At 46.0% G+C, this 14,668-nt stretch overlaps 1 protein-coding gene across 16 annotated transcripts in view; it reads left to right on the top strand.

Moving 5' to 3' along the window:
- Nucleotides 1–14,668, top strand: part of CELF1 (CUGBP Elav-like family member 1) — a 44,778-nt gene that overhangs the window by 13,776 nt on the left and 16,334 nt on the right. For 8 of the 16 annotated variants that reach the window (XM_040409218.1, XM_040409232.1, XM_040409222.1 and 5 more), the window contains exons 3-8: nucleotides 10,824–10,914; nucleotides 11,321–11,508; nucleotides 11,716–11,798; nucleotides 13,027–13,183; nucleotides 13,592–13,726; nucleotides 13,839–13,918. In XM_040409218.1, coding sequence (XP_040265152.1) covers nucleotides 10,844–10,914; nucleotides 11,321–11,508; nucleotides 11,716–11,798; nucleotides 13,027–13,183; nucleotides 13,592–13,726; nucleotides 13,839–13,918 — 714 coding nt within the window. In that variant the 5' untranslated portion in view covers nucleotides 10,824–10,843. The remainder of the gene's footprint in view (nucleotides 1–10,823; nucleotides 10,915–11,320; nucleotides 11,509–11,715; nucleotides 11,799–13,026; nucleotides 13,184–13,591; nucleotides 13,727–13,838; nucleotides 13,919–14,668) is intronic. The other 8 variants (XM_040409230.1, XM_040409226.1, XM_040409234.1 and 5 more) reach the window with 4 other exon arrangements.

The following is a 14,668-nucleotide window of genomic DNA, read 5'->3' as shown; positions in this document are numbered from 1 at the left end:
TCTATTATTTAAGCCCCACAAAGGGACTTCAGACCTGACCTTGTCATTAAAAATTGGGTTTTGCTTCTAAACTTCTAAGCCTTCTAACGTCCCAAAAAAAAGAAAATGTAATTTACAAAATGATGCAAACATGAAGTAGACATATGGGAAATGTAAAGTAATTATTTTAGGAGGTATCACTATCTGTTTTAAAAGCAGAGAAATAGAAGTTTTGAAAATTGCGAATTTTACCAATTTTTTTAAAAAAAATTAATAAATAAAAATGAAATATTTTGACTCAAATTTACCAGTGTCATGAAGTACAATATGTGACGAAAAAACAATCTCAGAAGTGCTTGGATAAGTAAGTGTTTTAAAGTTATCACCACATAATGACACATGTCAGATTTGCAAAAAATGGCCACCTTTTGGGGGCATTTTTAAAAAAATTATTGCATTGTACACATTATGAGCTAGCAATCGACCGATTTATTATTGTCCGATATTCAGGATTTTGAAAGTTATCTGCATCTATTTTGCCGATAATGAATCGGGAACAAGGATAGCGCTATCTGTGTTCCCTTAGCAGCACAGGGGAGAAGGAAGCAGTGTCTCCCTCCTCTTTTCCCCCCCCCCCCCCTGTGCCGCTGCCACCAATGAGAGAAGAGGGGAGGGGCTGTGGCCACTGCGCCACCAATGATGTTGACTCATTCAAATTCAACAGGAGGCGGGAGCTGGCTGCAGTATCACATAGCCTTCTCCTGACCTCTATGACAAGTAGCTGCGATCTGCGGTAGTTAACCTCTCAGGTGCCGCACCTGAGGGGTTAACTGCCATGGATCACAGCTACCGCTCAGAGGTCGGGTGCGGCTATATGATTCTGCAGCCAGCACCCGCCTCCTGTATATGAATTAATGGGCGAGTTATCTTCATTGGTAGCGTAGTGCCCCCCAACCCCAGTATTAAAGACATTGGTGGCGCAGTGTGTCCTCCCCACCCAACCCCTTTATTAAAAACATTGGTGGCGCAGTGCGCCCCCCAGTATTAATCATTGGTGGCAGTGGCCACAGGGTCCCCTCCTCATTGGTGGTGCAGTGGCAGCTTCTGATCGGAGCCCCAGCAGTGTAATCGGTTACCATGGCAGCCAGGACGCTACTGAAGCCCTGGCTGCCATAGTCGGCTCAATGCTGCTGTGTGCACAGAGCAGCATGGAGTGTGAAGTCCTATTCACCCTGATAGAGCTCTATCAGGGTGAATAGGACAAAGGGTTCTAGCCCCTAAGGGGGCTAAAAGTTAGTGTGTAAAAAAAAAAAAAAAAAAAACACAAACACCAAAATATTAAAGGGCTTCTGTCAGCCCACTAAACCGTTTTTTTTTTTTTTTTTTTTTTTTTTTTTTCTTAATAATAACCCCTACACTGCGATTTATCCATACATAAGTAAAATAATAATTTTGGGTCAGTAGAATTTGCTAAAACCCTATTTTTATAATATGTAAATTACCTTGCTACCAGCAAGTAGGGCGGCTACTTGCTGGTAGCAGCCACATCCTCCGATGGTAATGACGCCCCCTCTGCTTGTTGATTGACAGGGCCAGCGGACGGGATCTTTCTCCGCTGGCCCTGCCTGTTTTCATTCAATATCTGGCGCCGCGGCCGTACCTATCTTCAATCGGCGCAGGCGCACTGAGAGGCGGCCTCTCACTCGGCCGCTTCATCCTCAATGCGCCTGCGCCGGGTGTAGATGTGACGTCATCGGCGCAGGCGCATTGAGGATGAAGCGGCCAAGTGAGTGGCCGCCTCTCAGTGCGCCTGCGCCGATTGAAGATAGGTACGGCCGCGGCGCAGGCGCCAGATATTGAATGAAAACAGGCAGGGCCAGCGGAGAAAGATCCCGTCCGCTGGCCCTGTCAATCAACAAGCAGAGGGGGCGTCATTACCATCGGAGGATGTGGCTGCTACCAGCAAGTAGCCGCCCTACTTGCTGGTAGCAAGGTAATTTACATATTATAAAAATAGGGTTTTAGCAAATTCTACTGACCCAAAATTATTATTTTACTTATGTATGGATAAATCGCAGTGTAGGGGTTATTATTAAGCAAAAAAAAAAAAACGGTTTAGTGGGCTGACAGAAGCCCTTTAAGTATAAATGAAAAAGAAAGATTTATAAAAAATAAATAAAAATCTAACAATAAATATGTTCATTTTCAGCAGATTTGTGTAGGAATTTTTTTTTCAAAAATGAAAATGCACAGAATATCGTATCGGCTCTAAAAAAAAAAAAATCTATCGGTCGATCCCTATTATGAGCTAAAAATCACTTTTTCAATTAGTCTTTATAAAAAATATGGAGCCCTTTTCTCTGTACAGGGCTGAGATGCATCACTAGCAGGATCAGAATTTTCTCTGCTCCTCAGGCAGCTAGCTGAGGGCTCCTTATCTCTGACATTATAAGCACTCATTATAGCCCAGTTCTTATCTTACTTTTAATAATGTGGCTTAAGTGTTTGAGCTCTTAGTAGTTTAGAGATATGGTTTATAAGATGACCAGCACAAAGTGAAAGTAGGATGCACACAACTAGAAAAACAGTTAACCCTTTGTGACAAAACGGCTCAATATTTTTAATAAAGACCAACTGAAAAAATGATTTTGAGCTCAAAGTGAGTAAATTGCAATCATAAAAATAAAATTGTCCCCAAAGGTAGACATGGCCTTTTAACTATTTTTTTTTTTTTTTTTTAAGCATGTTGGCAATTTTTTTTTTTTACCCTTTTTGATTTATCTTAAGCCAATATTGTACACCAAAGAGCCGTGTGCCGTATTTCCATTAGGGGTGAACTGCATGGTGACCTGCTACAATGCCAGGTAGTGGTCCGATTGAAATGCACTAGTAACAAGCACTACAGATTAGGGCTGGGCGATATGGCCTAAAATCTATATCGCGATATAATTTGAAGCATGTGCGATATAACGATATATTATTTTCTTCTGTATGTATACAAATTACATGGCCATTATCATCCATGTCCCCCAGCCAGCACCATTAGCCCCAGGCCATAGCCATCCACCTCACCCCCTGGTAGATTCGGGCCCCTGCTAATATACTTACCTTTCCTGCAGTGTGCGCGGCTGGCTGATAGAGTCCGCAGGAGACGGACTGCGTCTTCTTCCCAGCATGCACTGGGAGGGACCTGACGTGACACACAGCGTCAGCCAGCGCGCTGACAATGTGTGCATGCAAGGCCCCGGCCAGTGCAGCGCGGTGCAGAGTCGGGAGGCCACGGAGCGGTGAGTGAGAAGCTTCTTCAATTCACTACTGCTCCGTTGTCATCTATCGTGATATAACTATAACTAAAATCTATATCGTTGCCCGAATTTATGACGATAATATCGTATATCGCACACCCCTACTACAGATCCCATCACCTCCATGTTTTTTGTGCGCTCCGGACATACATAATTTTGCTTTTGTGTAGCCAGGCAGAACTGTGCTTGCCGTGGGTATTCTGATGGGGAAGAATGAGTTTATGGCAGAAAGGCCTTCAGCATAATGCATGTAGCTTTATATTTAAAATCCACAGCTTGGGTGTAAGTTGACCTAAAAAGTGGATTCTCTCTAACAAGGCAACAGACATCAGGGGGATGAGACTGGTGTGCTCCTCGCCGAACACGTCCGACACTGCCCCCACATCGCGCTGTCAGGCCGAGAGCCGGCGGCACTCAAACTTTTTGCTTCTGTGCATTCCTGATTTCTCTCGCGGATGTTGCTGGTGTTGTAATGATTTCTTCGGTGGCGGAGTGCCAAGTGCTGTCTTCTCCCTTGAGGGCATGACTTTGTCACCCAGAGAAACCAGTACAACTAAATCGGTGGCGATCAATAGAAATAGATCTGTGGAAATAACACTTTCCAGGCAGTGAGTTTTAACACTTTCTCATGATCTTTAGATATCAGTCAGATTAAAAGTTTCCGGTGACGCCTGTCATAGAAGTTGAAACATTCATATACTTGGCAATTATTATCATTTACACTTCCGCTTAAAGGGAGTGTCACTAGAAGGTTCACTGATAAGTCAGACACAGTGCCTTGTAGGGAAATATATATACACACACACACACACTGACACACACTCACACACTCACATTCTCTCCCTGCAGGCGGTCAGCTCCCCCACTGCCCCTTCTCCAGGCAGGCTGAGATCACAGGGGAGAGGACTGCTTTAAAGGGGGTTTTCCAAGATATATATTAGCAGAAGGACTCGGCTTCGCACGGGTATATTTCATCGACAGTATTTCATTTAATGTTTGTGTGTCGTATCCCCCCTTAACAGTGACCTCCACAGCGCCCTGCCCCTTTAGGGCTACATGACGACATTTTGTTACACCAATGTCGCGCAACAATTTTTATAATGATAGGCTATGGTGTCGCACCGCACTTTTACCAAGCCTGAGATATGAAGAGTTAAAGCAGCCCCCGCGGCCTGAGCTCTACTGGGGCTTAACTGCTAAGGGGTTAAAGCGAACACGTCAGTGGAATATAGTAAACTTGGCTGCTAGGGCTATGGACCTGTATCTAGCGCGCTGCCACAGGTATTCTGCTGACCGGCCTCCTAAGGTGTTGTCCTACTTGGAGTGCCTCCTTTTACTGTCCCTTATCTGGAGTGCTGTATGCTTAGGGCAAATTCATGACCCTTGAGAACATGTTTGTTAATGGCTGGAGGTACTTTCTTCACTATTATGCTGTGATGATTGTGATGAAGGGTAATTTCAGGTTATTAAAGCAAATACTTTGCCGTCATTTAGCAAATACGGTTTTGTGTTCCAAGGCGGCCCTGACAGCAGTTGCATCTACTTAAGTTGGGACGGTGTTACTTATGCAGATTGTAGTTCAATTGAGGTAAATGCGGTTGGCATGTAGATGGATGCAGAAAGCTGAGCGCTGGGTAGGAGTCCTAATACGGATCCCTGATGGGTCTCGGTGACATGCCAGAGGATGCATTAATGTGCCTCACCACTCAAGTGACGACCCTTTTGGTATAGAGGTATCAATAAATTTACTTATACCTGCTTTCCTTGGCTCAGTTGTCAATACGTAGCTTCCAAAAGACAAGTAACGTTCGCTCTTATTAGACGGCATTCACACCTCCGTATCCAGTTTGCGGTTTGTGTGCGATTCCCAGATCGGACACGAGCCAAAACTATGGTCTTGTGAATGCACCCTTATGCTCCCCGCACAATTTTTCTTCCAGAACCTGCAGGAAGGATCCACACTAAGGACTCGTGCACACGACCATTTTTTGGATTTTTAATTGATCTGCATTTTTTGCAGAATGCATGAGGACCCATTCATTTTTATGGGGCTGCAAAAAATTCCAGACAGCACACGGATGTCATACATGTGCTGTACACTTCCATGCAGACGTTCTGCAAGTTATAGAACATGTCCTATGCATGCCCATTTTGCAGATAAGAAAAGACATTTCTATAATGGGGACCGAGGAGAGTGCGGGATGCATATGGCCGGTATCCGTATTTTGCGGAACCATGGTCTGCGGACCGCCAAACGGCAATGGGCGAGTGCTTCAGGTTTTCGCCTTCCTTTGACTCCCTTGCCTGCTCCCATGCCAGTCTCGCCACTTCTTTCTGTGGCCAGTCTCTTTCCTGGCTGCTTTGCCACTGCCTGGCCCTGTCAACCAAAGCAGACGGGGCAGGGCTGTCCACAGAAAGGAGCAGGGCTTGGGTGCAACAAGAGCAATGGTGACTTCCCTGCTTGCACCAAATGCCTAATCTGCACATTAAGCAAAAGTATCATAACTTGGGAATGGATCCTCGGGTCAACAAAAGAAAAACTGCTTTTATTCAGGTGACCCACAGCAATGTGACTATGCAAACAGCTGGAGAGGGAGGGGACTGATTGCCTTTAGGTTCATTGTTTGTCTCGTGTTTTTGTCCTAATCCTTGGTCCTTCTCGTAGGTGGCCTTAGAAATATTGTGTTTTGTAAGAATAGTCATGTGGTTGATATCCTAGGGTCATAGACTTGCTCCTTTTTAAAAACGTTGCTATTGCACATGGAAAGAAGGGGCCTTAGGCCTCATGCACACGACCGTAGTTCTGGTCCGCATCCGAGCCGCAGCTTTTGCGGCTCGGATGCGTACCCTTTCACTTCAATGGGGCCGCAAAAGATGCGGACAGCACTCCGTGTGCTGTCTGCATCCGTTGCTCTGTTCCGTGGCCCTGCAAAAATATATAACATGTCCTATTCTTGTCCGTTTTGCGGACAAGAATAGGCATTTCTACAATGGGAAGCCCGTTCCGTTCCACAAATTGGAGAAGGCCGTTTGTGGACCGCAAAAACGGAACGGTCGTGTGCATATAGCCTTACAGACAGAGGGACTTAGATTCTGTACCTGGCCCAGATGCTTTAGGGCTCATGCACACAGCTCTAGCCGTTCTTGCGTTCCTCAAAGCACGGATACTTGCCGCGTGCGTTTCACAATTTACAGATTGTCCTGCCCGCTATAGAACTGACCTGTCATTGTCCGTAAAACAGACAAGAATAGGACATGTTACAGTGTGCTGGTGTGCATCTGACACACAAAAAAAATGTGCTTTGGATCCGTCCTGTGCATGAGCCCTTATTTGTATAGAAATCACAGTCTGGCCTCGAACACAATTATAGCAGCAGCCCTCGTGACATTGGAGACAGCACGTCGGGCTGCATTAGTGACGGCAAGGAGCTCGCTCTCCATAGACCACACATAGTTTCACATCGCCAGGAATCAGCCGGACACGAACAGCAGCGACATTTTTGACTAAATGCGTCCGGATCTCAACTGGACCTCATTATACTTAATATGGCCGGCAGGCATTCCGTTTACCTCCAGCAGTGCTCGATCTGGCGAATTATGGCAAGCTGTTCTCTACCGAAACATCCTGCCGGAATCCATGCCGTAGGCGTTAAACTAGATTAAGGCCTAGTTCACACATCAGTGTTTGGACAGTGATTGTAAGCCAAAACCAGGTGAGAGTCAAAAACACAGAACGGAAGCAAATCTTTCCATTATACTGTGTCTGTGCAGGTGCCACTCCTTATTTTGACTTTTATCTAGTCAATCCATGCATGTTTTTGGTACAGTTTTACCCCAATACACCCGAAGTTGCCCATACACTTTTGATGGCCTTTAGTCTACATCCATTCCAGCCAAGCATGCATGTTTTTTAATGGATAGCAGGGAATAAGCCAATGCAGGACCCATTTAGAAGCGACATATCACCTAGAGCAGGCATGCTCAACCTGCGGCCCTCCAGCTGTTGCAAAACTACAACTTCCAGCATGCCCAGACAGTCTACAGCTATCAGCCTGCAGCAGGGCATGGTGGGAGTTGTAGTTTTACAACAGCTGGAGGGCCGCAGGTTGAGCATCCCTGTCCTAGAGGAACAAAGAAAAAGGATCCCACATGCATGATCCTCCTTTTTCCAAACAGCCATGGCAATGAGACCTACATATAGATTAGATGTACAGCTGACGTCCATCCAATGTCTGTAGGCAGCTTAAAGGGGTTGTCCGGGTTCAGAGCTGAACCCGGACATACCTCCATTTTCACCCCAGCAGCCCTACATGCTCCGATGCTCTCCTTTGCCCTGTGCTAAATCAGAGGTTTCTGCCCGGCCGTGTGTTATTGAAAACAAAAGAGCCCGTGCCCTGCGCGATTTAGCGCAGGGCAAGGGAGCGCATCGGAGCATGAGATGCTCTGATGCTAGCCTCATGGGGGCTGCCTGGGTGAAAATAAGGGTATGTTCGGGTTCAGCTCTGAACCTGGACAACCCCTTTAAGGGGGGTGTCCCAGAATGACAACTTTGTTGGTGATAAGTAGGGGTGGGGGTCTGGTCGCTGGCACCCTCGCTGGGGTCCTGTGTCCTCAGGCGGTCGAGTATGTGCACTTCTGAGCCATTCAAACTCTATGGGACTGCCAGAGACTGCTGAACATGGGAGACCCTCTCCAATAGGGTCTTCTGTATTTAAAATAACGATGGCCCACCCTGAAGGTAGGTGATCAGTATAAGATCAGTCGTGGGTCAATTGAATGGGATGAAGGTTTAGGTCATCAGTATCTGATCAGTGGGGGTCTGACACTCGGGACCCCCACCGATCAGCTGTTAGAGAAGGCAGCAGCTCTCGCAGTAGGGTCGTGGCCTTCTCTCAGATTTCCCTAGACCAGGGATCAGCAACCTGCGGCTCTCCAGATGTTGTGAAACTACAATTCCCAACATGCCTACTTGCTGTTTTCTTCTCAGAACTCCCATAGAAATAAATGGAGCATGCTGGGAATTGTAGTTTCACAACAGCTGGAGAGCCGCAGGTTGCTGATCCCTGCCCTAGACCATGTGACATCACATTCATCGGTCACATGGCCTAGGCGCAGCTCAGCCCCATAGAAGTGAAAAGGGCTGGAGTGCAATACCAAGCACAGCCACTATACAATTTATGGTGCTGTGCTTGGGGAGTTGCAAGAGGCCTCCTTAAACAGTTGATCGGCAGGGGTCCCGGGTGTTGGACCCCCACCAATCAGATACTGATGACCTATCCTAAGGATAGGTCATCAATTGTAAAGACTTGTAAAATCCTTTTTAATTACGGAGTTGGACCCCCACTGATCTGATATTGATGACTTCTCCTGATAATAGGCCATCAATATTGTGAACCTGAAAACCCCCTTTAAATGTTGTATGTCTCGCGGTGATCTCTCCATAGTTATCTATGCACACGCATACCTTTTGTACTGCATTCATCTGGTAAATGTGCAGGGCTTCCATAGTTGGCCGGACACCTTTTAAAAAGCTGTTCCACCCAACACGCCCAATGTTTCTGTCCCCTGACATCCTCCTCAATCCGTTTGACAGCGGACTCCCTTGCAACTCGCTCATACACTTAGGCTCGACCGAACGTTTGTGTATTCCATAGGGAAAGGGGAGAAATCCGTTGCCAGACGCTTCTGGCGGCGGCTTGTCTGCCGGGAGAATAAGAGCGTCAGATGAAAATATTAATTTGGTATGATCCTCCTTTCCCCTGGTATCTTCTGTCACTGGAGAGTCGGGAGCTCCCAATACACATTGGACTGTGCCATCAATTAGGGCTGATTCACACGAACATGCTGTGTCCAGGAAATGCGTTCCCGTGTCCGCCACATCTCCTGTATCCACCGCGACTCCACTGTCCCGAACTGACTTCATTATAGTAATTCATGATGCGAGTACAGTCTGCTCGCGGTAGATAGTAATTTATGATACAGTCAGATCCTATGATGCAGTCTGTTTGGACCAGATGACACACCATTGGTCCGGGAGATGCAGCCGACACACAGCTTTTGTTTCCCGAAGCGATCGTGGTCTTGTGAATCGTCCGACAATGCACTAATTTGTATGTGGGCCGTAAAGGGGTTATCCAACCCTAAAAATGCCCAACCCCCTCACACAGATTGTTCTTGCCTCTCTCCCAGGCGTCTGCGTCACTTCTCATGCCCGCACGGCCACCCCTGCATCTCCCCGTCACGCAGATCAAAACGTACTTCCACAATGGGAATAAGCCCCATCTAGCATCACCTGCTGTGCTAGGGAAGCTCGATCCTGTCGCATCACCATCCCCGTCGCCGGATGTTTTGATCCTCGCAACGGGGAGATGTAGCGGCGGCCATGCAGGGATCAGGAGCGCCGCCAGTGCTGGGGAGCGAGGGAAGTACAATCTGTGTAAGGGGCCTGGGCATTTGGGGTGGCATTTTAGTTGGGAAATCCCCTCATACATTAGATGGCGGGCTGTCCCGCTGAATTAGCAGGTTTAGCCGACGCTCATCTAATGTTATGGACACCTTAAAGGAGTTGTGCAGAGGGTAAATGTAGATGACCTATTTTCAGTTTACGTCATCCATATCCAATCAGCAAGGGTCTGAGTTCTGGCAATCGGTTGTTTGAAGAGGAGGCGGCGCTCAAGACTACCTGCACGGCGGCGCACAGTTACAACTGCTCGTCCCATTCAAGTGAATGTATTGTAATCACACTGCAGGGCGGGGTGCGCAGGTAATCTTGTACGGGAAGCAGCACGAGCGCCACCGCTTCGTCAAACAGCTGAATGTCGGGTGTGCTAGGACTCGGCCCGCCACCTGAGGATAGGTCATCTTTATGTACCCACCTCTCAACCCCTTTAACACTCATGGTCTGTATGTAAGGTACTTTTGGAACACTTTCCTCGTTCCCTCATCCAGTCCTTCACCCACTGCGGAGGCACACGCTTTATATGTGCGTGCAGTGACCTATAATGGAGCAGGATATCCTCAAATGGGGCTCTTGAGGCAGGCCTGGACTGTGTGCGCGCCGTTTGGGTGATGTTTCCAACACCCGGGCTGAAGCGAGCGGTTGTTTTATTTCATTCCGCTCTGTCACTCGCCCCTATCCCTATTGATCTGACAGTCTGTTTATCTGATGCTGCACTCAGTAATGCTTCGCCAGGGAAAAATGCACAAAACAAGCTCCGTGCATCAGCATTTTCATTGTGCCCTGAGCTGAGCCTCCCTTCACATGGTAGCGTCCCCTTTCAAATTGAACACAAACTTTTTTTTTTTTTTTTTTTCTTTTTTTCTTTTTTTCTTTTTTCCTTATTGCACCCACTGTGCCTCTCCCAGTCCAGTCTGTCCTGTCCAATGCTGGGTTCACCGAGGACTCCGCTTGTCGTCTCTCCCTCTAGTGTCTGCTCTCGTGCTATGTTCCTCCTGTCCTGCTCCTCGTAGTGTCTTTCATCTGTTCTCCCGAGCCTTGTCCGGGCGGAGTTGAGCTCTGTCTGCTTGTGTTTATTCCAGGGGGGCTAATTAGACAGACCATGGCTTCATTTAAGCTTGATTTCCTGCCCGAGATGATGGTGGATCATTGCTCTCTGAATTCCAGTCCTGTGTAAGTGGTTTTGTTGTGTTTTTGTTTTTTCGAGCCGCCTCATTCTGTAGTTTTGAGAGGTATCACTGCTTTAAATTTTTTTATTTTTTTTTGTGCCTTTTCGTGAAATCTGCTGCTTTTTATATCACTATTTTTGTCAATGACTCTGTGTGATGTCACCTTTTAAATCAGCTAAATATCACCTCCACCTGTCTGGGTTCATGGTTGCTCCGATTACGCGCATAAATCTAATCTTGAGAAGCCAGCCATTCTCTGTATTTGTTCTGTACATAACACTGGATTAACTCCTGATTTGTGGAGCTTTCTTTAACTCTTAAGTGTACTTTTAACTTCTGTAAAGTGTTACGCATTCATCTTGTTTTTTCGAACAGCTCATTAACATCTACCGCTCCATTGCTTGTTTTAGCTCAAAGAAGATGAACGGCACCATGGATCATCCAGACCATCCGGATCCAGACTCCATCAAGATGTTCGTGGGACAGATTCCTCGCAGCTGGTCCGAGAAGGAGTTGAGGGAGCTGTTTGAGCAGTACGGTGCCGTGTATGAAATTAATGTCCTGCGAGACCGAAGCCAGAACCCTCCGCAGAGTAAAGGTGAGCCTTTCTCTAGATGCTTCCACCTTCTCCGTTCTCGAACCGGGCGTTATTGTAGTGGTTTGGCAAACTTTGATTTAATGCATGGAAACGATCTTATGCCCAGCTTAATTTTACATGTCAAGGCAGACCTATGTAAGACGTGTTTGTCCTTTTGACCAAGATTTCTCATTTGTCATACAATCCTCTCTTGTTTCTTGCCTGAAGGGTGCTGCTTTATTACTTTCTATACACGTAAGGCTGCATTAGAAGCACAGAATGCATTGCACAATATGAAGATTCTCCCTGGGGTGAGTAAACTAGGAGCTGTGCCGAGTTCGGTTCACGTCTCATTTCTCTCTATCCAAACACTTTACAACGGCTCTCTGCAAACAGATCATCTAAACCAGGGACGCCCAACCTGCGGCCCTCCAGCTGTTGCAAAACTTCAACTCCCAGCATTCCCAGACAGCCTACAGCAGGGCATGATGGGAGTTGTAGTTTTGCACCAGCTGGAGGGCCGCAGGTTGAGCATGCCTGATCTAAACTAGTGCTACATTCACTGTATGGAATAAATTTGAGGTAGTGAGCAGATATATTTTGGTCAAGATAATTTGTGCCCATCTATCATGGCATGGTGACCTCTTTTAGGCCTCATGCACACGACCGTTGTTTTGGTCCGCATCCGAGCCGCAGTTTTTGCGGGTCGGATGCGGACCCATTCACTTCAATGGGGCTGCAAAAGATGCGTACAGCACTTCGTGTGCTGTCTGCATCTGTTGCTCCGTTCCGTAGCTCCGCCCAAAAAATATAACATGTCCTATTCTTGTCCTTTTTGCGGACAAGAATAGGCATTTCTACAATGAGCCTTCCGTTCCACAAATTGCGGAAGGCACACGGGCGGCTTCCGTTTTTTTGCGGATCCGCGGTTTGCCGTCGTGTGCATGAGGCCTTAGATGGGACCCTACTCTATACTGACTCCTCTCCTAGTTCCAACTGGCCTCACATGAATTCAGGGAAACCGGGCTCCAGCTATTCTATCTAGCTTAGGTCTAGGTTTCTGCTACAAAACAGGTACATGATCTCCCACGCTCATTTTCAAATGGAGTCCATTCTACCACAGTGCTCACTGTACGAAATCTGCCGGTTAATGATTTGGTCATGCCAGGTGGACTACTTAATTTGAAATATGAAATACAAAAAAAAATATATATAATATGCATACATACATTTCCACAGTCCTCTCTCCCTCATATAAATGATATAAATACAATTATGTAATATAACTTCTCTGTTCCTCTACATAGTAAAGTGTAGCGGACTGTGCATGCTTATATATACATATAATAAATATGTAAACATATTCCAAAAAGACTCTCTTAGCATGTTCTAGGATATATGGGTCTATTAGGATATATGTTGACGCCAGGAGCTTCCTCTGTGCACTCACTGAATGTGCAGGCCCTACTAGATTGTTTCCAGTCCTGATCATGCTATTGTGGCATCCAATTGGGCTAACTCCCTTTTGCTTGTGTCCAGATGCATCATCCGATACAGATGAAGCCGGCTGACAGTGAGAAGAATAACGGTATGTCACCTAGTTCTCGGAAAGACGTCCCTGGGCTTTTCATACATTCAGGCCAATTAAAGTGTCAGCCACACTTTAGTTACTCTTCCTTCCTGTGTGAAGCCAACTGTGAGTTGTTAAAAGCCTATTACTTGTGGTCTGTTGCAGTTGTTTGTACTGTCCTGTCCCTTTAAACCTTTCAGCGTGGTGTTAGCTGGAAGTAATGCTCTCTTGCTTTTTCTAAAGGAGTCATTTTAAATGTAAATGAAGTCCCCACTGCCTAGATCAGTTCTTTACAACAGCTGGTGAAACATGGGGCTAATTGTAGAATACATCTACCTTAATATGTTTAGTTGCACTGTCCTGTTAATTGAATTGTAAATCTGGGTGACAGACATGTGGTTGTTAAGCACCAGCTACCAATGTGATAAGTTGGTTCATTCAGATCAAAGTGTCATAGTATATAGAGTCCATTCCCATTTGTTTTCTCAACTGACGAGCTGTTTTGTCTCTTTTTTTTTTATTTTATTTTTCAAGCTGTTGAAGACAGAAAGTTGTTTATTGGCATGGTCTCCAAGAAGTGTAATGAGAACGATATCCGGGTCTTGTTCTCTCAGTTTGGGCAGATAGAGGAAAGCAGAATTCTGCGGGGACCTGATGGGTTGAGCAGAGGTATGTATGAATAATGAACTGTAAGCACATGCAATGCACATTTTCTAACTTTTTTTTTCTGGAATGTGACTTTGTGATTTCCCCTCCTCCCCGCCCTGTTTGCTCTTTGCAGGCTGTGCATTCATCACATTCACCACCAGATCTATGGCACAGAATGCAATCAAATCCATGCACCAAGCACAAACCATGGAGGTGAGTTTTGACTTGATTATATATTTATCACCATGGCGTCTAAAACGTCTGCCCAACTGAGTTTTGCTCCCCACACTTTAAAAGGCACTTGTCAGCAGATTTGTACCTATGACACTGGCTGACATGTTACATGTGCACTTGGCAGCTGAAGGCATCTGTCGTCCTATGTTCATATATGTCCGCATTGCTGAGAAATGATTTTTAAATATATGCAAATGAGCCTCTAGGGGAAACGGGGGCATTGCTGTTGCACAGAGGTTCAGCTCTCTGCAACATAATCACTCCTGCCCGGCCCTGTCAAAGTGCAGAGAGAGCAGAGCCCCTAGGTGTAACGGCGACACTCCCATTGCTCCCAGAGGCTAATTTGCATATATAAAAATTTCATTTTTCTCACCCTCATGTGGAGTTGGGATATGCCACTGACTGAATCCAGCTTAAAGGGTAACTGTCATGTTTTCATCAAAAAATACTCAATTTTAGCATATGTTACTGCTGCAGCAACATTATGCATAAAGCAATCTTTAGTTTCTTCACATACCACTGTTTTCCTTAAGTTTTTTTCCCTTAGTTACGGCTGTTTAAACATTTACAATATGAGGACCTTCTCGAGATGGCTCCTCTGCCAGTTCTCTGAGGCCAAAACTGCTTTATTATTTACTTTTAATCAGATAATTTTTTATTTTGCCCAAGTATCATGACCATACAATGTGCACATTAGAATTTTACATTCCAAGCAGGATCACAGGTCAT

Source organism: Bufo bufo, chromosome 10 (assembly GCF_905171765.1).
Source record: "Bufo bufo chromosome 10, aBufBuf1.1, whole genome shotgun sequence".
In the NCBI taxonomy this organism is placed as follows: Eukaryota; Metazoa; Chordata; class Amphibia; order Anura; family Bufonidae; genus Bufo; species Bufo bufo.
The sequence above is the reverse complement of the archived record's forward strand: the minus strand, read 5'-3'. Positions and strand labels throughout refer to the sequence as shown.